The sequence below is a fragment of the Ambystoma mexicanum genome, chromosome 5q (genome assembly GCF_040938575.1).
Source record: "Ambystoma mexicanum isolate Mex_15411 chromosome 5q, UKY_AmexF1_1, whole genome shotgun sequence".
In the NCBI taxonomy this organism is placed as follows: domain Eukaryota; kingdom Metazoa; phylum Chordata; class Amphibia; order Caudata; family Ambystomatidae; genus Ambystoma; species Ambystoma mexicanum.
In genome coordinates this window covers 1,090,508,479-1,090,531,870 of record NC_090933.1, presented here as the reverse complement: position 1 = coordinate 1,090,531,870, position 23,392 = coordinate 1,090,508,479, and the positions used below count along the sequence as shown (strand labels likewise).

The window sequence follows — 23,392 nt, the reverse complement described above, 5'->3', positions numbered from 1 at the left end:
AGACTCTAACACTGTTAGCTTGCAGAATTTCAGGCGCAGATGGTGTTTGCCAGGACTTTCAGAAGAAGCTACAGAGTTTATCAGTGTATCATGGGCCCCTTCCACGGTTCGGATCTATAGTTCTGCTTGGCAAGCTTGGCAGCTATGGTGCAGGGGGAGGGGTATTCCTCTCATTTCAGCCCCTATAGTACAGGTGATGAATGTTGTAGTGAGTCTACCCAGCCAAGGTAGAGCCTTCAGGACAGTAGGGGTGTATAGATCAGCTATCTCAGCCGGTCACGAGCTAGTAGACGGAGCTCCAGTCGGGGAACATCCAGCAGTAGCTAGGCTCATGAAGGGAGTAAAGGTGCGCAAACCTCTGCAGCCAAAATACTCTTTTCTATGGGATGTTAACAGAGTCTTAAATTTGTTCGAACAATGGCCAAGAAACGACCTTCTGTCGGGAAGACAATTATCAGGGAAATTAGCCATGTTGGTTTGCCTAGTATCCTGTAGAAGGGTTTCAGACGTAAGGGCTTTGGAGATTGACAGAAACATTTTCTACCCAGAAGGCATAGCAAAATATTCGTGGCACAGTGCATAAAGTGTTATGAGGCAGCGACAGCAGCGGTAATGCCACAGAGTGTCAAGCAAATATTCATAGCGTGCAGAAAGCCATGTCACGCAATAGCGCCAGCCACCATAGCGGGATGGGTGAAGGAGATAATGGCTCTAGCAGGCATCAATATTTCCGTGTTTGGATCTCATTCAGCCAGATGGACTATGGCTTCCAGAGCTTTTGCAGCAGGAGTTCTACTGCAGGAGATCATGAAAGCTGCCGACTGGTCAAGCGATTCAGTATTCAGGACTTTCTACTTTAAGCCAGTTTCTAATATCGCCACGGCAGTGGTAGAGAGCTTTGAACAACCGCGGCAATATTTGAATTGCACATCTGCCGGCAGGCGGAGACGCCGGCGCATCCGAAGGCCATACAAAGGCCCTGTTTTGCGCCCTGTTCGGCGCATCGGAGGCGCGGCGCGGCCTACCCCTTTGTCCCTCCCTCCCGAAGATATCCTGCAAGGAACCCTGCCCTCTGCAAGGACGGACCCACACAACCACGGTAAGCCCGAGGGCCCCTTTCTGGCACCTCTAGCTGGAACCCTGAAAACTGCACGCCTTAGACTCACTCGGCACTCTCTAACAAAGGCCCCTATGCAACCCCTGCTGTACTTCGATAGCTGGGCTGCTTAACCCTTTCACTTGACCCTGCAGATCTATTGCACAAGGCTAACCTGACATCAGACTTTACCCAATTTGTGCCTTAATTTGTGTTGTGCCCTATGATCGCCAATAGACCACAATTGACCTGTGCCTTATTCTGTGCTGTGCCCTATGGTTGCCATCAGACTTTACCTGATTTGTGCCTTAATTTGTGTTGTGCCCTATGATCGCCAATAGACCACAATTGACCTGTGCCTTATTCTGTGCTGTACCCTATGGTTGCCATCAGACTTTACCCAATTTGTGCCTTAATTTGTGTTGTGCCCTATGATCGCCAATAGACCACAATTGACCTGTGCCTTATTCTGTGCTGTGCCCTATGGTTGCCATCAGACTTTACCTGATTTGTGCCTTAATTTGTGCTCTGCCTTATGGTCGCCAATAGACCACAATTGACCTGTGCCTTCTTCTGTGCTGTGCCCTATGCTTGCCATCAGACTTTACCTGATTTGTGCCCTAATTTGTGCTGTGCCTTATGGTCGCCAATAGACCACAATTGACCTGTGCCTTATTCTGTGCTGTGCCCTATGGTTGCCATCAGACTTTACCTGATTTGTGCCTTAATTTGTGTTGTGCCCTATGATCGCCAATAGACCACAATTGACCTGTGCCTTATTCTGTGCTGTACCCTATGGTTGCCATCAGACTTTACCCAATTTGTGCCTTAATTTGTGTTGTGCCCTATGATCGCCAATAGACCACAATTGACCTGTGCCTTATTCTGTGCTGTGCCCTATGGTTGCCATCAGACTTTACCTGATTTGTGCCTTAATTTGTGCTGTGCCTTATGGTCGCCAATAGACCACAATTGACCTGTGCCTTATTCTGTGCTGTGCCCTATGCTTGCCATCAGACTTTACCTGATTTGTGCCCTAATTTGTGCTGTGCCTTATGGTCGCCAATAGACCACAATTGACCTGTGCCTTATTCTGTGCTGTTGCAGATAGTACTTCACCAGATTTGTGCCCCGACCTGTGCCCCTGCCCCATGGTTGTCATTAGGTATAACACTGCCCTAGCCACTTTATATACCTCAATGTGCTTCGAGTTGCCCTGACATACTTAGGTGACACACTACCTAGCTAGTCTTCTACACTTGCCTAGTTTGCCACTGCTTTGCCCACATAGAACCTAGCCTGGTTCTCGCCTAGATCACCTAACAGCCAATATACAGGTCTCTTTACAGACTGCTCAGACCTCTCTGGCACCGAACCACTAACTACACGCCTTTGCATGTAACCTAGTCCACGCCCATAGCTTGAACCTGAACTTGCCCACCCTCGCATCCCTGCCCACCTCCAGAATGAAAATCACCTATTACCAATCTCTACACATTGCTTTGAGCCTCCTTACCACCATGGCATTTGCAACTGCGGACTCACACCCTGCTAAGGACAGAAACATGAGACTGAGGGCAAGACTGTCCTGTCTTCATGAACCATCTTCCTACCACAATCACAGAGGCTATATCGATCTAGCAAACAAACGTTTGCAATACCCCAAACCCACCACCCCTCGCCCTGCTCCTACAACTACTAATCAGCCACTGATACAAAGAGATGCCCCTACCAAAAATAAACAACCCTCCTCGACTCAACCAAATAGTACCCTATCAATAATTGGATCTCACATTAATGCAAGATCCATGGTCGCCCATGCTACCGAGATCTCGGACACCTTAACCAATGAAAACTTAGACCTATTAGTCATAACCGAAACATGGCTCCATGATGCAGCTGGCCCTGCCATCATGCTAGCTATACCTGACGGCTACCAACTACTAAGAGTCGATAGACCTAACACTAAAGGTGGCGGCCTAGCCATCATTCACAAAGCTACCTTACCTATCAAACTAGCTACTACCCTGATATTCTCATCTTGTGAACTCCTTACTGCCAAATTGCACCTCTCTTGTAACCGGACTCTCACCTTGCATGTTATCTACAGACCACCTGGACCACTGGGAACCTTTGAAGACGACATAACCAGCATTATAACCAACAATACTAAAGACCACGCTCAAATACTATTACTGGGAGACTTTAACCTGGGCTTTAATGACAGCAACGACAAACATGCCCTATCTGTCGCCTCACTCCTGAATGACTACACCCTATCTCAAAAAGTCTCCTCTCCTACTCATGCCAAAGGCAGAACCTTAGACTGGGTTGCTGATCGGAACTGTAACATCAGTATAACCAACATAATACCACAATCCTGGACTGACCACCACTTAATTGTATTCAATGCCTCACTAGACCTTATCCGGCCCAAACCTATACTCATGGCCCCGCCACTTCCCACCAGAAGTAAAAAAGACATCACATCAGAACAACTCCTACCCTACCTTCTCCCTACTCTTAATAACTTAGACAACATTACAGACCCTACGTCGCTGGTAGAAGCTTACAACAGCTCTATGCTCAAGGCACTTGACTCGATTGCCCCCACCAAGCTGCGCAAAAGCAAACAACTCTGTCACCTTAACAACTGGTTCACGCCACACCTGAAAGACCTTAGAATCCAAAAAAGAAAGTTGCAGTCTATCTGGCAACACTCACCCACCGAGGAGAACAAAACCAAATTAGCCACCCTTGCCAAACAGTATAAAAAGGAAATCATAAACACTAAAAGAAATACCTTCAATGACAGAATCTCTAAAGCCAAATCAGACACCAAGGAGCTATTTTCCATCCTCCGTGAAATGGAATCATCCATAACCCCACCTGACAACATTCCCAAAAACAAGTCCTGGTGCACTAATATACAAAATGCCCTGGCGGATAAAATTAGCTTGCTCCAATCTAAAATTGCTAACAAAAAAGCCTCCTTGCTCCTGCCAACAGAACCCATATTGCAACCTCAGCTCCTCCCAAACCAATCTAACACCCCCCACCTATTTAGCCTCAGAAAGATATCCATATTGGAGACAGAAAAAATCATACTATCTCTAAAACCCTCCAACTGTAAAGGTGACAGCTGTCCGGCCCAAATTATAAAAGATGCAGCTCGAGACCTTGCACCCTTCATTTCAAAAATCATTAATGCATCCTTTAAGTCTAATCTAGTACCGAACAACCTCAAACAATCCTGGGTGCTTCCCTTGCTAAAAAAACAAACACTTGACCCTGCTATACCAACTAACTACAGACCCATCACTACTGTCCCTTTCTTACTTAAAATCATAGACAGAGTAGCATACCTGCAAATCCAGGACTACTTAGAAACTAACAATTTACTAGGATCACAGCAATCTGGCTTCCGTCCCCTTCATGGCACTGAAACAGCCTTGATTGACCTCAAGACCCAAATTGACGAGTTGAAGGACAATGGTAAAACAGCGATGCTACTCCTCCTTGACCTATCCGCGGCCTTCGACTTGGTAGATCATGCAGTTTTATGCAATCACCTAAACTCGGCCGCTCATTTCTCAAGTGATGCCATAACTTGGGTACAATCCTTCCTTGCAAACCGGACAATGAGAGTCTTCTCACCCTCAGCAGCCGCTGATCCCATACAAGTTTCATGCGGTGTTCCCCAAGGATCATGTGTTTCTCCGACGATGTATAACATCTTTACTAAGCCCCTGTTTGATAAGTTGGACAGACTGGGTGTTGTCTACACTAATTACGCAGATGACACTCAGATTCTAATCCCCCTTTCGGGTAACTTCTTGGAAGACACAGACTTAGTAAATAAGATATATCTCCTCATTCAGGCTTGGATGGCATCCCATGGCCTCTGCCTGAACGACGACAAGACGGAGCTACTAATCACTGGCTCAGCGTTGGCTATCAAAAAACTTGACCCCAACTATGCCTCATTCAACATTGACAATAACGTCATTAAAGTGATGCCTGCAGTCAAAACCCTCGGGGTCTATCTTGATTCAGCGCTCACCTTCAAAAAGCAAACGAACTCGCTAGCATCCTCCACGGCATATACTTGCAAATTGATCCGAGCATGCAGACCTTTTCTAACTGAGACCAGCTGCATCACATTAGCCAATGCTCTCATCATATCCAAGCTGGATTACTGCAATGCCCTTTATGCAGGCTCTAACAAGTATATCCTTGACAAACTACAAACTCTCCAAAATAACGCTATCAGAGTAGCTTTAAATATTCCTAACAGAGCCCACATATCCACCTTTAGGAAAAATATCCATTGGCTAAAAATCAAAGACAGGATCACCCTCAAAATACTCTCCCTCACATCCAAATGTCTCAACAACATTGCCCCCCCTTATCTGGCCAACAGAATCCACAAGAGAACCTCTAACCGTCCCACTAGACTGACCAACGCCTTCTCCTTAGTGGTGCCTAGATTCAAAAAGAGTACAGCCGCCGGCTCTAGTTTCCCAATCATAGCTGCGCAAACTTGGAACAAACTCCCCTTGGATCTCAGAATGGACCAACCTTACTCTAGTTTCAGGCGAAAAGTCCTCACTTGGATCCGTGCCAATGACACTTAGCTCGACCTCCCCCTCCCACATAGACACTAGATGCCTGCAACCAGCTGAATGACATCCGATCAACTAGACTGAACCGTAGTTCCGCATTTCTTTATTTCGTTGATCTAACGTGAATTGTATAAACTGCACTTTTCTTGATTTAATTGCGAACTGCATAACGTGTATTTCTCCTGTAACTAAGTTCTTAAGCAATCTTGTACTGTTTGCGCCCAGCTACCCCTTCGGGTTTGGTTCTGCGCTATACCAAATAAACAAACAAACAAACAAACAAACAAGTATAATGCTTGCCTCCAGTCTTAACATAGAATTAAGATTGCCCAAGCGCATAGCGCAGGTAGTCTTGATTCTATTAAAGACCCTTGTACATGTTTTTTGACTTACAGCTTCAAGCTGATACATTTTTATTTAAACAGAAAAAGTTCAAGATTTAAAATGCTTTTGGGAGCAGTAATAAAGAAGTTAAAGCATAATGCTTGCCTCCATTTCTTTAATAGAATCAAGACTACCTGCGCTGTGTGCTTGGGCAGTCTTCATTGTTTGGTCTGGTTGGAATTTGCAAACCTCTGGATGATGTAGCACTGAGGCTGTATGGAAATACCAGAAAAGTGGGCAAAAATTAACACACCTAAGAAGGTGGCAGTAATCTACGAATCCATCCTCCCTATCTTAGAAAGTGTTTTTTTAGATGAGAGTGGGGCTCCCTTGCATGTATAAAAGTCACATGGATTGCTGTGGACAACGCAAGTCCATTATTCACGGTTAATGCCAGACTGAATCGAAGACATATAATTAAAAAAATGTTTTGTTTGATCAAGATTGCAGAAAGGGAAAAGAGAGCTTGATCAAAAGTGTAAAAAATGTTGTAGGTGGGATGGAGGCAGTAGTAATAGCGCGCTTTCATTACAAGAAACGGGTGAAAGGGAAAAAGGAGCAATATTGCAGAGATATCTGGAACGCATTCCTTAACGCCATCACTGGCAAAGAAGATTCTGGAGTCTTGTAGGGACTGGAACCAGCTAGGGCCAAAAGCAAATTCAGTCTCTCTGAGTCAGTCTGGCATTTGCATTTTTCATCACTGTGTGAGGAATCAAGATAGTTCATGGATATATGCCATCCTGGTGTAGTTGTTAATGAGGGAGAACCCCTAATCTTAACATTAGGTGAAGTTATCACTGCTCTTAATAGTCAAAAAGCAGAAAAAGCACCAGGACCAGATAAGGTGCTGGTTGATTTTTATAAATCAAAATCTCTGATTTGGGCCCCATATCTTAAAAGGCTTTTCAATGTGGCCGTGGCAGCAAATCTCGTCCGCCAGGCTGAAAATGTCCCATTGTATAAAAAGGACAGCAGAGACGATCCTGGGAACTACAGTCCGATATCATTGCTTGACTTTGGGGGGGAAGATATTTACCAAAGCACAACTGATTCACTTAGAGGCCTGGATGGAAGGAAACAACATCTTACACCATCTACAGGCTGGTTTTCAGGCAAGCATCAGCACAATTTATCAATGCTTAAGGCAGGTCTCTTATGTGAAAAATATGTAATTTTAAGAAAAATTAGATTATCTGCTATATTTGTCTATTTCGAAATGGCCTTTGACAAGGTAACCGGGGTGATGTTATGGAACATTTTGAGAGGTATGGGGGTCTTCTTAGGGCAATACAAAGTCTCAATACAGGAAATGAGACTGTGGTAAGATGGAGCACTGATTGGAGTGTTACTAAGAGAATCCCTATTCAAGTGGGTGTACGCCAAAGATGTGTACTGGCCCCCAAATTATTTTGCCTTTTTCTTAATGGTATAATTCTAAAACTAATTAGCTCACCCTGTGATGCACCAAGCATGGCTGGAGATAATTGTCCCATTTTGATATTTGCGGACAATGCTGTACCTTTATCTCTGACTTCATGCGGCCTGGAAAATCAACTGCTGGCATGTGAGTTTTGAGGTCATAGAGGGCTTTCTATTAATGTGGAAAAAATAAAGCTATAATCTTTAGCAAAAATGGAACCAAGGGGCTTAATAGGCATAACCTTGAAGGGGGAGCTTGTTGAGCAAGTAGATGAGCATGATTATTTGGGGGACCGATTTACAGAAAAGTGCAACTGGACCTCCCAGGTTTCCAAGGCAGACATTACACTCAACCGATTTGGTGGGGCTATAGCCAAGTTTGCCCAGGATTATGGTAACGGGGTGGTAAAGGTATCCATCAAAGCTTTTTCTGCCGAGGCTAGACAAGCGGTTCAATATGGGGCAGAATGGTGGCGAGGAATGAGTGGTGGCAGATTAACTAAACGTCCAATTAACCTCATTAAAAACTTGTTGGGGCTCCCCAATAGCACCCCAAAAACTCAGGTCTTCCTAGAGGTTGACGCACAGAGAATTGGTTCTCTGCGTAGGCCAAAGCCCCTCCTCTACTGGGCCAGGGTATGGTCCTTTCCGGGACTTTTTGTGTACAGATCAGCACTTGAAGACATTTTGTCACAAGAGGGAGGTTGATTGCTCCCCAGGATGAAATACCTAAAGGACACTTTTTATTCACTGAGTCTCAGCGAGTGTTGGCTACAACCCCAGCTTATTGAACAGAGACATGTCAGGTAATTGGCTCGGATGTTAGTCCGTTGTCTTTCATGTGGGGTCAGAGTTTGTACATATCCATCTGGGTAGGATGGGGAAAAGGTGCTAGAAGGAAGGGGGTACCACGTCTCACCTGCCGGTGTCCCACTTCTACTTCCCGAAAACCCCCCATCCAGGTGATCCTCCCCCATTAGTCCACCCTCAGGAACTGGATCCAATAGCGATGGCCATGTCCTGGCCACCTGGATGACAGATCCCCGGGGACTAGTAAGTGAATCACCTTCAGGTGTCTCACCGCAGGGGCAGGGTTTTTTGCCCTTTTGCCACTTATTCCCTGAGAGGTAGAGGCCAAGCATCATTGGGCAGGCAGGCAGGCACAATGTCATTCCTACAAGGGTAGGGGCAGAGGTGCTCTTAGAGGAGGCACTTCCACTGCCACTGTGCCCCAGCGTGAAGCCTCTCTGAAATGGGCTTGTGCCATTTTCCCCCTGTGTGAGGCAGAATATCCCGGTTTGGCAAGGAATGGAGAAATACCACCTCTGACGCGGGGGCCTCACAGGTCGTCCATCAGGGATAGTTCCTCCCATATGCCTCTCACTCTCCAGACCGTCTCCCATGCCACTCACCCTCACCTCCGGAACCTCTCCTACTGGAGGAGATCCATCAGCTTCTGGCAAAAGGAGCCATAGAGTTGATACCAAGCTCGGTACGAGGCAGGGGTTGGTACTCAACTTACTTTCTGGCGTCGAAAAAGGACAGAGATCTGGGACCCATCCTGGATCTGTGGCTTCTGAACTTGTACTTGTGCAAGGACAAGCTCAAGATGGTCACTTTAGCTATGACCCTCCAGACTCTGGACATGAACGATTGGCTAGTCTCCTTGGATCTCCAGGATGCCTACTTCAATTTGGCTATCGACATGAATCACAGGAAGTACCTGAGGTTCAAAGTGGGGAACTGTCCTTTCCAGTTCAAAGTCCTCCCTTTCAGCCTTTCTTCTGCACCCAGAGTTTTCACCAAGCTGCTAGCAGTAGTAGCGGCTAACCTCAGAAGGAAAAGGTATTTGTGTCTTTCCCTACTTGGATGACTGGCTCATCCGAGCCCGCTCACCAGGTCTCATTTTGGCACATCTCTATCGAATGTGCAGCTTATTGCACAGCTTGGGCTTCACCCTGAAGTCTCAGGTTTTGCCATTCCAGTCCTGCCGATTTATCAGTGAAGTTGTGGACACTCGCCTGGCTCAGGGTTTCCTACCCAAGGACAGAGAGCCAAACATCTTCAAGATGGTCCAAATTATCCAACCTCAGACTGCAGTTCCAGCCTCATCTTGGTAGTGTCACAGGCCTGTATGCTCATGTGGTTGCTACAGTAGCTTCTGAGCTCAAAGTAGTCTCAGTTTCATGGATCAACTTTGGACCTTCTACTGAGAGAGTGTCCGGACACCTGCAATGATGGTCTGTGAAGGCCAACTTCGTGAAGAGGTTGCTTTTTTGCCAAACTTGGGCACAAGTGACTCCAGTCACAGATGTGTGCTTGAAAGGCTAGGGTGCTCCCGTACAAGACCTTACAGTGAGTGGACTGTTGGCCCTATCAAAGTGCTTGAAGCAAATCAATCTGATGGAGCTGGGGGTATACGGCTGGGTCTGGTCGCTTTCCTCCTCTCTTCGAAGGGCAAGACAGTACTGAGCACGATGGACAATATTGTAGCCATACATTACTTTAACGAGGGGTTGCATGGGTTCCTTGCCTCTGTAGAGAGAAGCAATGTGATTGTTGTTTTGGGCTCTGGAGAACAGCAGGTCTCTGCCTCCAGCCCATCTGGCTGGCAATGAGGACATTCTAACGGATGCATAGAGCAGACAGACATCAGCCTCCCACTAGTGGGAGCTCTGCCAGGAAGTTCTTGAGGAGATTTACACCTACTTGGGTACTCCCCAGATGGATCTCTTTGCTTTCAGTGTCAACAGGAGGTGCAGGTGGTTCTGCTACAGGGAACTGTGGGGGACGCCTTGACAGTTGAATGCAACTTCGACCTGTTCTATGCGTTCCCGCTGATCCCTGTTTTTCCACTGGTTCTCAGGAGACTGCTTCCATGTTCTGGTCCACGATGGTCTTGATAGCTCCGGATTGGGCCCAGAGAACGTGCTACCCGGAGTTGCTGGACATGGCCATCCACCCTCCCTGCGGAGGACAGACCTCCTCCCCCACTCAGAGGGGAGAGTCACACTCCTGAACCTCTGCGGCCTGAATCTTCATGTCTGGCTGCTGAGGTATAAGGTGTGGCATTTGTAAGAGGATGTTCTGAATGTTCTCCTATCTACTAGAAGACCCACCACCAAATCCATTTATGCCTGTAGATGGCAGAGATTTTCAAATAGGTGCCGGGAGAGGGTCTGGACCCTTTTACTTGCTCCACTTCCTCTGTGTTGACATTTCCACTGTCTTTGGCCCAGACTGATTGGTATAGTGAAGGGGTGTCTGGCGGTCATTTCTGTCTTCGAGAGAACCCCGGAGTAGAGCTCCTTTTTCATGATTCCACAGTCATTAATTTCCTGAGGAGTCTTTCCAATATGTTTCCCCCATGCCAGTTTGTTGTGCTGATGTGGGATATTAATATAGCGTTGATGTTTTTAATGGGTGCTCAATTTGAGCTCCTTCAATCTTGTTCTTTAAGACTGCTCACCCCTAAGGTGATTTTCCTAGTTGCCATCACTTCCACTAGACAAGAAAGTGAGCCCCAGGCACTGTCTGTTAATCCTCCATACTTGGTTTTCTAAAAGGAGAAGCTGACTTTGGGCGTTTAGACCCTCTTTACTTCCGAAGGGGGTCTCTGATTTCCATCTCTCTGAAAAGAACCATCAACCCGTATTCTTTCCTCTAGCTCATCCTTCCAAGGCAGAGGAGAGTTTCCATCGGCTGGATCTCATGCAGGCCCTCAAGTTCTACATCTCTTGGACAAGGGATAACCAGACTGATTACCAACTTTTCATTGGTTACACGGGTGCCCGAGCTGGCAGAGCTGTTACCAAACAGACCATGTCTCAATTGATCAATCTCTGCATCTCGAAATGTTGCGATCTGTCAAATAAGGAGGTCCCTGAGGGTCTCGGGGCTCACTCCACCAGAGGGTTGGCTGACACATCGGCTCTGCAATGTGGTGTGCTTGTTCTGGATATTTGCCAAGCAGCTACGTGGGCTTCCTTGCACACGTTTGCTAAGCATTTCTCCTTGGATTCTATGTCTGGTCAGGATGCTCATTTTGCCAAAGTTGTCCTCCAGAGTTTTCTAGTTTACATGGTATCCTTGTTACCCTCCCTCCTCCAGGTATTTTTGCACTGCTTTAGGAGTCTATCATAGATGAGGAATCCGTGGCTGGGAGGAGTCCATTTGGAGAACAAATTACTTCCCTTCAGTAAAGTTCTTTCTGATCGATGGTCCTCCCACGGATTTCTCATGACCCACCCTGCCTGACACTTTTGGGATTCCTAGTACATCTTAGTTCTGTGGTACCCCAGAATCAGATTGCTAGGGAAAAAGGGTGGTATTGCGGTCATGGGGTGCAGCGGCTGTTGGCAGAAACATTTCTGAAGAGCAGCTGGCGCTGGGAGATAGATATCATAGATGAGGAATCTGTGGGAGGAACATCCATCAGAAAGATCCTTACCAAAGGGAAGTGATTTGTTTTTTAAATTTATCTGTGCATATCATAACTGTCAATTGACCACAGATAGATTTTTAAAAAGTCTGAATAACTCAAATATCTCGCTGGGTATGTTCTCTGCATTGCTGTCACGATCCATGCCCGTGACCCCCTCAGGTATAAAAGCCCCCTGGCAGCAGTGGGGCTAAAGCCCTTCACACTGGCCCCAAGGGCCTTAGAAATCCCTCAGAAACATATATGGAGTCAGTCCTGGCGCTTTTGGCACCAGACTCATTATCAGGAATAAAGCAATACCAGTTTTGGACCTTAATCCAACGTGGAGGCCTAATACACAGCTCAGTTCTTTAGAACCAAGCCATGCGGTCTAGTGTTTTGTTTGTGGCTGGGCCTGGAACTACTTTGCCTGGAACTACATTACCTGGGCTATTTAAACCACACCCAAACAGCAGAACATGCTTCGAGTTATTCTGCACTTCTGCAGCGTAACGCTCACCGTGTCCAGCTCCTGCTCATCTGCTTCTCCGGCAGCCCGATCATGAAACCTTAGATCCGGATTCCATTAATAACCTGGAAGAACAAGAACAGCATTAGCAAGCAAGAACACTTACCTGTGAAGTAACCAGCAATGAATCCATCCTGCGCTTCGCTTACCTCGCCCATCTCCTGAGTTTGCCGCAACCTGCAAAGGTAAAGAAACAAGGACAGCATTAATAACAATTCTTACCTGGGCAAGCAGCGAGTCCTGGTAGCACCCTGCGCTTCTCTTACCTCGCCCATCTCTGAGTTTCACCGCAACCTGCAAGGGAGACGGAACAAGGTCAGCATTAACAAAGCACTTACCTGGACAAGCAGCGCTTCAATCGCTCATCACTCCGGAACATTACCGCAACATGTACAAAGAAGAGAAGAGAACACAGGTTAAACAGCGCAGCGCTCTGCGCAAAAATAACTCACCCTGGTCTTCGCCACCGGCGTGGCAACTCCGAGATCGCAAGCATTCCTGTAAAAACAAAAAGAGACATTGTTAGGGAACAGCGTAGTGGAGCAAGACGCTGAGAAGACAGAGGAAATGCAGGGAAAGATAGAGACAGAATAAAGACCAAAAAGACATTATAACTCACCTGGAAGACAGCAAGCAGAGTCGGAGTCACAGCCGGTCTGGACCCGACATAAGGGCACACGGACCAGTGAAGCAACTAGGTTCACGGAACGCCTGCACCAACCACGCAGCCCTGCAAAGAGACGCAGGACAAAGTTCAAAGCACAAAAACCTAAGGTGAGCAATAACCCCAAGGGAGGGGATTTGGACCAGAGGGAGGTGAGAGTCCTCCCATCACAGAATCAGTATCTTAACCCTCCATTCTCCTGTTATAGGCGCTACCCAACGACTGGCACATAACCAAGCAGAGAGGGGTCCAGTATAACGCTTAGACCTCCATCCAGTATCGTGTGGCGCCCCCGTTGATACCAGGTGAGCGTAAAAATTGCTAATCTATTATTAAGCAATCGATTTTTTAGGCTCGAAGATAGATTTCTTATAGATTTTGCGCAGGTCCTTGACAACCACTAAGGATTCAGCAGTTATGGCTATCTTGTGGCTATCTTCCAAAGAATTTCCGTCTTGTTCAAATTCATTTTTAAAAGTCTGATATGGGATGAAAAACAAGGAAATGAACATTTTTGTTGATATCAGAGAGATGAAGAGACCTGGAAGCTTTAAGATTTATTGAGATCTTGATAATGATTCATGAAATGGGCTAATACTAAATTGATTTTTTTTCTATTAACTATATTAGAAAAAATTACATTTGTATCATTATATGGCCATGAATAGTTTGTACTAAACAATTTAAATAAGTGATCCATCCACGGGACCTGTATACAACTGTTTAGAGTAATTCTTAAATCCTTAAATAGGACTTGGTCTAAAATATAACCCTTAACATGTGAGGGTTTATCTGATAAGTGATTGATATCACGAGATGCAAGCAGGTTTTGAAAATGATTTGCATCCGATGTGTCTCTCTTTCTCTCACTCTTTACCGCCCTAAGTGAGTGATTCGTCAGCTGCACGTTTGCTGGAGCCACGCAAGTCTTTGCTGACAACATCAGATCAGAGACACAAACACAGATATTTTGTATGGTGGTGATGCTATGTTTTCTTATGGTTACAAGTAAAATCAGAGCAGCTGTCCCGGGCATCCCCTGAGGTGTAGACCAGCCCGGTATGTGGAGAGATACATCACCTTTGCATCTGAAGTGTAGGAATAACATGATCGCAATGAGTGAGTAATGTCCGTATGGGGGAGAGGAAGAGCCGATGGACAGGCTCTTCAGGGGGTTTTGGGGTTACGGCAGATCTTGCTACTGTGGAATCAATGTGTTTGTTCTTTTCGGTTTTCTTTTGCTTATACGCATTTCTAATGATCATTTCCAGTATGTATTTTCCTCACAACTAGCATCAATGGGGGCTCCTGGCTGCTTTGCATAAAATCAACGTGCATGGTGGGAGCAGAAAAGTGACCACAGGTCTTTTATTTGAAAAATATGTCTGTTGTAACGGGTTATATGCTAGAACCTAAAGTACATAATGGAAAGCTGGGCTCTGTTCTGATTTTATTGTTCACAATGCTTACCCTAATGTTAAAAAGTTTGTAATAATGAAACAAATATATTCATTGGGCAGTCTCAGGGTTTAGCTGGTGGAACAAAATATCATCATGTTTGTTGCACCATTGCAGTCCTAAAGTTATTTTCCTTTTGTTTTTGGTGTAACAATGTCTGTGCTTTGTGGCTGTGCACATGCCCAGTAAATCATGCAAAGACAGCTTTATATTTAGCTCCCTGGGTGGGGGGCATAGCCAATCAGGTTCCACGGATTGTGGGCTGAAACCTATAATCTCAGCCCACGTTCCACGGTACCGCAGGCTGCCTCCCCAGTCCTGCACCACCATCTTCCTTCCCCCTCCTTCCCTTCCTCCAGTTTCTTTTTTTGTATTTCCTATTTCCCAACCCCACTCCCTGCCCCAACTTACCTGAATGTTATGACGGCAGCATCCGCCACCGCCTCTCGCTCTTCCCGGCTGCTATGGTAATGGAAGAGGGGCTCCGTATGGAGCCCCCGCCTTCCATTACCATGGCGGCCATCTTAGCAAAGGATTTTCATTAATTGAACGGACGTGCGCAGAGTCCTGTTCAATGAATGAAAAGCCTATACAACTTGGGCTGCTAGGTCATTACCCCCCAACCCAGACAACCCTATTCCAGCCCTTGGGACGGGGTGATAACGCCATAAGGATGTCCTCTACCTGGCTCTTATTCCCGTGTGCATAGAATTCCTCAAGTCTCTTGATGTTGCCTTGCTCGAGAATTATTATTAATGGTGCTAATGTTATAGTTCTGTTTCAAAGATGCAAATTTCAACTTAGCATCTTCAGTGAAAGTAGACTTTTAGTATTACTAAAAAGAAAAGTAGATTAAAAAATGTCTTTGTTTTATTCAGTCAGCTGCATTAGTCAATAACTAATGATGCGTGTTGTATTTCTCACACAGGAACTGGTTTGATTGGATAGTTTACTTAATGCTTCTTGTTGTTTTTGTAACTCATATTCTCGATCTATGTTTGGAGTACAACAAAGACCTTCATACTGCACATCTTCGTTTGTTTTCCATAACTATCATCATGCTCTGGCTAGGACTACTGAAGCATGCTCGCGCAATCAGGTACAATTCAATAGCAGTAAGTATTATCTTACAACTCAGTGATTTTCACGTTCCCATAATGGCTTAATATTTTGAATTAAGTCTCCCATCAGCATTCATATCAATGCAGAGTCATTAGGGGAAGGATTAACATGATTAATTAGCTAGAAATAAATCACTTATACAAACCTTGTGTGATGTGTTCTGTCCCTTTTAAGAATAATTGATTTGAGATTGGCTATAACGGCACCTGTAACCAATGCGTTTGCACTTTCTCTAAAGCACCCACTTTTACATCTTATTTAAACCTGCCAAATGATCAATCTCTTTTGAAGTTCTGGTTATAAGGTATGTGGGTGTATTTTTGCTTACTATGAAATGCTCTTACTGACCTTGTTTTTGAATGGATGGATAATCTACAAACATTTGTGGCTTTACCATGGTTGACTATTATTTGTCCAAGATGTTTACCATGGTTTATCATTGAAAACAACATCTGGTTAATAATTTCAGACAAACCAAAGAGAGCCTAAAGTCTTTCTGAGAGTCAGAAGCCCAAAATGCAATTTCAGAGTCTTCAAATTCCAGGCAGAAAAAAGGAGGCACTTTGCCCCTCCCTTCTCCATAGGCTTGCCTGGAGAAGGTGCTTCCAGTGTGCTATCAGCGTCCTTATGCATATCTGTATGTGTGAGGGGGAGCTCCTGTTCTGCCTTACACATACAGACCGAGCAGACTGGAGCAGGGCATTTCAACACCCACACTCAGGCCCCTGAACACATGTGCAAGGATAAAGGAAGCTCTTGCTTCCCGATTATGGTTCATTATGCAAGAGCTGGAGCACTGGGGAGGAAACTTCAGGATCGGGGCAGAAGGTACGTTTATGTTCATGTATTTTTTATTTATTTAGTTTAGGTGTATGGATGCGTGCGTGGTTGTTTTATGAGTGAGTGTATGATGATGGGTGCTTGTGTGAATTAAAGAATGCTTGCTGTTTGAATGCTGTGTGAATGTGTGTTTTTGTTGTTCTGTGGATCTGATTTTGGCAAGTAGGGGGTGGGGGAGGGTTGTACAACAAAGGTATTTTAAAAATGCCTTTGTTGCGCAATCCTCCTACCCACCTGCCAAAATCAGCTCTCCTTATGAGGCACTGTGGAGCACAGGGGATAGGGATGGTATTTATTTTACTTGGTATCTATCATAGATGTTCAGTAAAAAAATCATTTTTTTCCTCTGGGCCCCCCAACGCCTCACAAACACACATAATCACATTGATTGTGTGAGTGTGTTAGGTGCTATGAGGCACAAGGGACAGGGATGACATCTTTTTACTGGGCATCTTTCATAGATGGCCAGTATAAAATACCATGCCTGCCCCCTGGGCCCCGCAGCATCAATTGCAAACTGTTTGGCTTTTTACCCAATGTTTTTAAAAGTATGCTCTAAAATGTAACATTTTAACCCATTATTTCAAAAGAATTTCCAGGGTGAGAACCCCCCGACCTGCTCTTGGTTGGCTCGGGCTCTCTCGCTACACTCGGTTGCTATGGTATATCTGTGAGAAATATTTATGCCCCTCAACTAAAATAATTCACAAGCCACCTCAGTGAGCAGGATGGGGGGAGGCATGGCATACTGGTGGGAGCAAGGTGGGGAGTGCCCAGGGACATTGGTGGGTGCATGGTGGGGAGACTCCAGGGTCTGTTGTGGGGTGTGGAGAGCCCAGGGACTGGGCTAGGTGTGAGATGAGGGTGCCCAGAGTCTGTGATGGGAGCAGGTGGGGCAGATCAGCCACTATACTGGGAGTAGGGTGCGGTGACGGCATGCAATAGTTCATAGCCATTTGGACTTACTGTCCATTTGGCATTTTTGTGGGGCCCAGCCTACCCACATTTTGCTCTGGAAGGGCCCAGGCCAAAACTGTTTGAAGACCACTGCCTTAGAGTAACATGGCCTAAGTGGGCCAGCCCCTTCCTTGCTTTGAAGCTAAGCAGGGTTGGCCCAAGTTACTGCACAGATGGGAGAACTGAATGTCTAGTTTAGTATGGACTAAAGGTAGCCATAGGTATAATAATAACCGAGGGTATTTGAAGTTCATAGCTGCAGTTATGTCGGGATTCCTGCAGAAACTGGGATCAAAGCTGCGTAGCTTCAAAGCAAGGAAGGGGCAGGCCCCCTGAGGCCATCTTGCCTAATAAATGAGAACAAGTTACAAGACCACTTAGAGCAAAATGGTCTGAGGGAGCAGCCCATTCCTCACTTTGAAGCTAAGCAGGGTCGTTCCTGGTTGCTGCACGTATGGGAGACAGTCCTGGATGCCGTGTGTTTTCTTAGTTTTAAATATCTCACAACACACTAAGAAAACACACAGCATCTGCTTTATTATTTCTTAAACCTTTCTACTGACAGTCCTTGAAAGTCTTGCACTCTAAAGGTCAAGCTGTCATGAAGCCCACATGAAAAAAATATATATTTTAGAGAAAAAAGCTGATTACACTCAGCTGACGGCAGCGCCCCTCCTATAATTCCAGGAATCACTCTGTCAACGTCCTTTATTGAGCATGCGGTGGACAGGATACAGCAGAGAAAAAACAATAACGCGTTTCACCCTTTGTCAAAATGTGAAAAGTAAGAGGGGTTTCTGGGTTTTAACCTTCCCATGGCGACTTAGTGCCTTTTCTATTTCCAAACACATGTGATGGTTGCACAGTGATGTTCCTAAGTGCATTTGGTCGCCATTTTGGGCGTGGGTGCTGCATTGGTAAAAATCAAAGAGAGTGCTGATCTATTCTATGGGCATGGAGTTCAAACACTTAATTTGTCATTCAATGTTAATTTGAATCAAAACGATAATAATCCTTCCTATATATGAAAGGAGTGCCACGCATTTCAGCACAGGTGTATATGTATAAGATATGCCATTCGATATTTCATGCAGCTCATATATAGATGGAAAAAACTATAGTTGCAGGAACGTTAAGGTGAGAACTTAATGCAACAAAATCCTGGAAATTCCTGTTGTGCAGCCTATGCCCACAATGATGACATCACAGCTCACACCACTGATGATATCACTAATTACATTACAACAGTAGCGGCCTTCATCCATGGTCAGTGTGCATGGCCAAATATATTTTAACACATGAAGGGGTACTAGTCATGGCCTTCATTTAGAGATAGTGGTCAAAATCTTCACCCATGTGCATTGAATATTTTAAAACACTAACAGGCTACCAACCATAGATTTTGGCCTTCACCAGCGTATACAGCTTTCAACCGTATCTACTGTATATTATATACACTGATCAGGCTCTAGCCATGGACTTTAGCACAATACTGGCCAGTGGCCACAATCTTTGGCTGTTCCCACTAGATTTTCTAACATATAAATGGGCCAATAGCCATGCCCTTTGACCTTGAGCAGTTTGTACATTTTCTGGCCATGTCCACTGTATATTTAAAAATAATAAAATGCAATAAGCGTCGGCCTTCGGCCATGCCCACTGTGTATTATACAACACTAACCGGCCACTAGCTATGTCTTTCGGCCGTGCCCACTGTATATTATATACACTAACCAGCCACTAGCCAGGGTCTTCAACACAATACTAGCCAGTGGCCATGGCCTTTGTCTGTGCCAACTGTATAGTCAAAATATTAATGGGCACTAGCTATGGCCTTTAGCCATGGCCGCTGGCTACAGCTTTCAACGTTGCCCATTGTATATTTTAAAACAGTGATGGGCTACTAGGCATAGCTTTTAACCATGCACATTCATATTTATTAACACTAACTGACCACTAGCCATAGACTTTGGTGCTGTCCAGTGAACACAGTCTTTGTCATGGCCAAGTCCACGGCATAAATTGTTATTAAGGTAATCAACGTTTTCATGAGCTAACTTATAAATGATGTTATGTTTAATTCCATTATTGATGTAATCAGTCATATACAATGTAATTAGTGTTGTCATCAGTGATGGCATCTGTGATGTGATTTTTACTGTCATCAGTGTTCTCATATGACATGTAATTAGTGATGTAATCTGTGATGTCATCATTGTGGTTATAGGCTGCACAACAGGGGGTGCAAAGTTAAGGTGGCTTTAGCTGAATTTCCAGGGTTTTGTAGCGTTAAGTTCTCACCTTAACGTCCCTGCAACTACAGTTTTTAGAGTTTTCAATGGTTTTGTTATTCCATAGATCTTTTCCGCACATGGCCATTGGCGACGGCTTACAGCCATGCCCACTGTATATTTTAGAACACTACCAGACCATTAGCCATGGCCTTTAGCCATGGCCAGTGGGCACAGCCTTCTGTCGTGCTCACTGTCCATTTTAAAACCTACCCGACCACTAGCCATGGCCTTCAGCCAAGACTGGAAAGCACGGCCTTTGACCGTGCACTTTGTCCATTTTAGAACACTACCAAATCACTACCCATGGCCGGTGGGCACCGCCACTCTATAATTTAAAACACTTCCAACCCATCACTCAAAGAAGCTTGTCAATCACAAACTGATTTTGACCTGGTTTGACAGTGGTATTGTTATGTATAAAAGATTGCAGGCTTTGAGAACTCACAATGTTATTAGGCAATGCGCATTGAGATTAACCTATTTGCCATGGATCACACACTTTGGTTAAGCAGCATGCTACAAGCCCCTGGTTTTATGGCTGGTCTCTTTGTGACTGTTGCGACAGATCGCACAACACCAACTAAACACATTTAAGCAGCACTGAAAAGGGAAAAAAATGAAAGGCTGCAAGAATAATATATGCCCAGGGAATTTTGCCCCCATTAAACCCATGAATATATGCACAATAAGTGAACATAGATCTTAAAGTGAAATATACAAATGTAGTTCAATTGACGTTCCCCTTAGAAGAAAGTGTGCAAGACAAAATAGCATTGTACTTTAAAAAGAAGTAATGAACACCAGAAAAAAAAAACAGACAGGAAATGTTCCAATAAATATGCTGGCAAAGTATAAAAGGTGCTCACCTTTTAAATCCAGCAATATATTTTGAATGAATCCTCATAAAACAAAACACCAATACCAAACAAGTACTTGTGGTCTTGTGTGTAAGCGCCTGCACTGGGAACATGACAACCTGAGTAAAATCCTGATATCCAAATATTTGAGCAAGCTTGCCAACCTCAAAAAAACCCAAGGGGTTGCGTCCGTGCCCTGAAAGAAAGTTACGCAGTTCACCCACATGTGTCCTTTACTTGTTGGTTGAAAAGCAGCCACAATCAGGGAAAAATAACTGCACCAATTTCCAACATTGCAAACTCTCTTGTCACATTGTAGGCAAATGCCAGAAAGGATTATCCAAAAGCAGGTCCTCATGGAAGCCAGGTCATGAAGCAAGGTAAACAAAAAGGCTTCCCAAAGCTAGAAAGGGATGATCCGAGAGTGGGTCTTAGAATAAAGGTGGGTTATGAAGCCATGTAGTCATGAGGTATTTTAGTGTGATACTAACCAATCATTTAACATTGGTAAGAGTCTTTCTAAGGCCAATGTAAATACATGTTTTTACACATTCTGTCTAATTGTATTATTTAGAGGGATCTGTGTGTGCTCAACTGAACCCTTCACTCCTAAGTCTAAGCCTTGCTGTTCAGTAATGCTACCCTGTTAGAGTTTGGCTTGACATTAGTGATTTTCATGATCATCATAATAGGTATGCCTCTCAAGATGTTTCTGCAGGGTTTATTCTGATAATCCATTTTAACATACAGCATACCTTTCCTTTCAAAATCTACTTGCCCACACTGTAAATGACAGTGTGAAAATCAAACACTACAATAACTAGAGGCTACCAGTAGCTCACTGATATATTTAGAAATGCATACATTGAAAACTATCCTAGGCCTAGTCTAGTGGTTTGTTCATCTGCAGTGTACCCCTGATCTGTGGTGTTGGACGTAGTAGAGATGATGCCCAGGTCCGCCTGCAAGAGAAAGACAGCTGCAGAGACTTTGCCATCAACCAGCTGCCAAGGGGAGCTCTGGGGGAATGGGGGATCTTCCTGCCCCATCAGGCGCTCCAATGGGCGGGTTTGATAGATGCAAACTGCATGGGCCTAATCTAGTGGCGAGCCCTGGTCTACGGTGTTGGACATAGAGGAGACGATGCCAGGTCCACCTGCAAGAGAAGATGGCTGCAGAAATGTTGCCATCAACTAGCTGCCCAGGGGAGCGCAAGAGGGGAGAACACACTGCCCCGTCAGGCGCTCCGATGGGCAAGTTGGATAGATGCAAACTGCATGGGCCTAATCTAGTGGCGAGCCCTGGTCTGCAGTGTTGGAAATAGAGGAGATGATGCCCGGGTCTACTTGCAAGAGAAATACAGCTGCAGAGCTTTTGCCATAAACCAGCTGCCCAGGGGAGCGCAAGGGGGGTAGAACTCACTGCCCCGTCATTCGCTCCCATGGGCAGGCTGAATAGACATAAACTACATGGGCCTAAACTTGTGGTAAGCCCTTGCATGAATTGTCATTTCACATGGAGGAGACAAACCTGAGAAAATTATTTGTATTCATGGAGAGAGAAGAATGCAGGTAATAAACTCGGATTCTTAGTAAGTACACCGTGCTGCTTCAAAATTCACCACATGATGCCCACAACATAGGTATACCCATCTAGTCCCTGACTTACCTGGGAGTTGATTTCAATGATCATCAATACTTGCCTGCACATTGGCCTGGTAGTATGAATAGACATCCACAGCCACCGGTCTCTGTGCAATAATTCCAAAAACATAGGGAGAAAAGAAGTCAGTCATACAAAAGAGGTGCAATCCCTCCCACCGCCCACTACAGTAGATTTCAGTTGTCTGATTTCCATGTCTCAGCAGCCTAACAGTTCAGTCTATTACAAAGACACACCAGCGGGAGTCTTCAATTTTCCCAAACTCTCACATCTTCCCAACCAACTGACGTACGTTCAAATCTCTAATTATCTTGCACTACACACAGATACAGGCTACTTGATAATTTTATGCCTTCCAGGAGCCGATTAAACTTGGCAGACCTAACTTCTATGAAAAGTGTATATACTGATTGGCCTCAGACACTCACATACCTCGGATATCAAAACAATTCTGCCCTCTAAGATATTCACAGTCTAACCACCTGACTCTTTAATGCATTCTCCTAGGAAACGCCATCAGAGAGGTTCAAGTCCAGAAACGGCAGATTGACAAGAAGCTCGATGGATTCACACCTCAGTTCTCACCCACTGCAAAATCCCTTGCATTTTCTGTAGTGTGTGACCTTTCATTCAAAATGCACATCAGTATGAAGACCCAAGCAATTTAGTAACCTTACCCCTGCACCCTATTGTTATGCCCGGGGTACTGCACACCCTTGCTTTCCAGCTCGATGTGTGCTTTATAGATCCCATTGATACATACATGCATTCAAGATACACAGATTCTTAGAGTGCTTGTTTTTTTAGATGCTTTGATTTAGAAATATCACTGTTAGACCATTGGAGGCTTATTTCCTATTTTGTTATATCCAGTACTTTCCAGTATCTACTAAAAAAAATACATGGTGGTGTTAGTACTGAAATGGAAGTGGATTTAAATGGTGAGGATACGACCACTGACCACCAGAGAACGGTCTGGGACCCCAAGATAAAACGTTATTGATTCTGTGGAAAAGTTTCAAGGCAAAACCCAAGTGATATAAGAACTCTCGAACACCAGGA

At 45.0% G+C, this 23,392-nt stretch overlaps 1 protein-coding gene across 1 annotated transcript in view; it reads left to right on the top strand.

Annotated features, from left to right (window-relative positions):
* Positions 1-23,392, top strand: part of LOC138498350 (transient receptor potential cation channel subfamily A member 1-like) — a 1,354,892-nt gene that overhangs the window by 996,958 nt on the left and 334,542 nt on the right. The window contains exon 13 of the mRNA XM_069622141.1: positions 15,527-15,697. Coding sequence (XP_069478242.1) covers positions 15,527-15,697 — 171 coding nt within the window. The remainder of the gene's footprint in view (positions 1-15,526; positions 15,698-23,392) is intronic.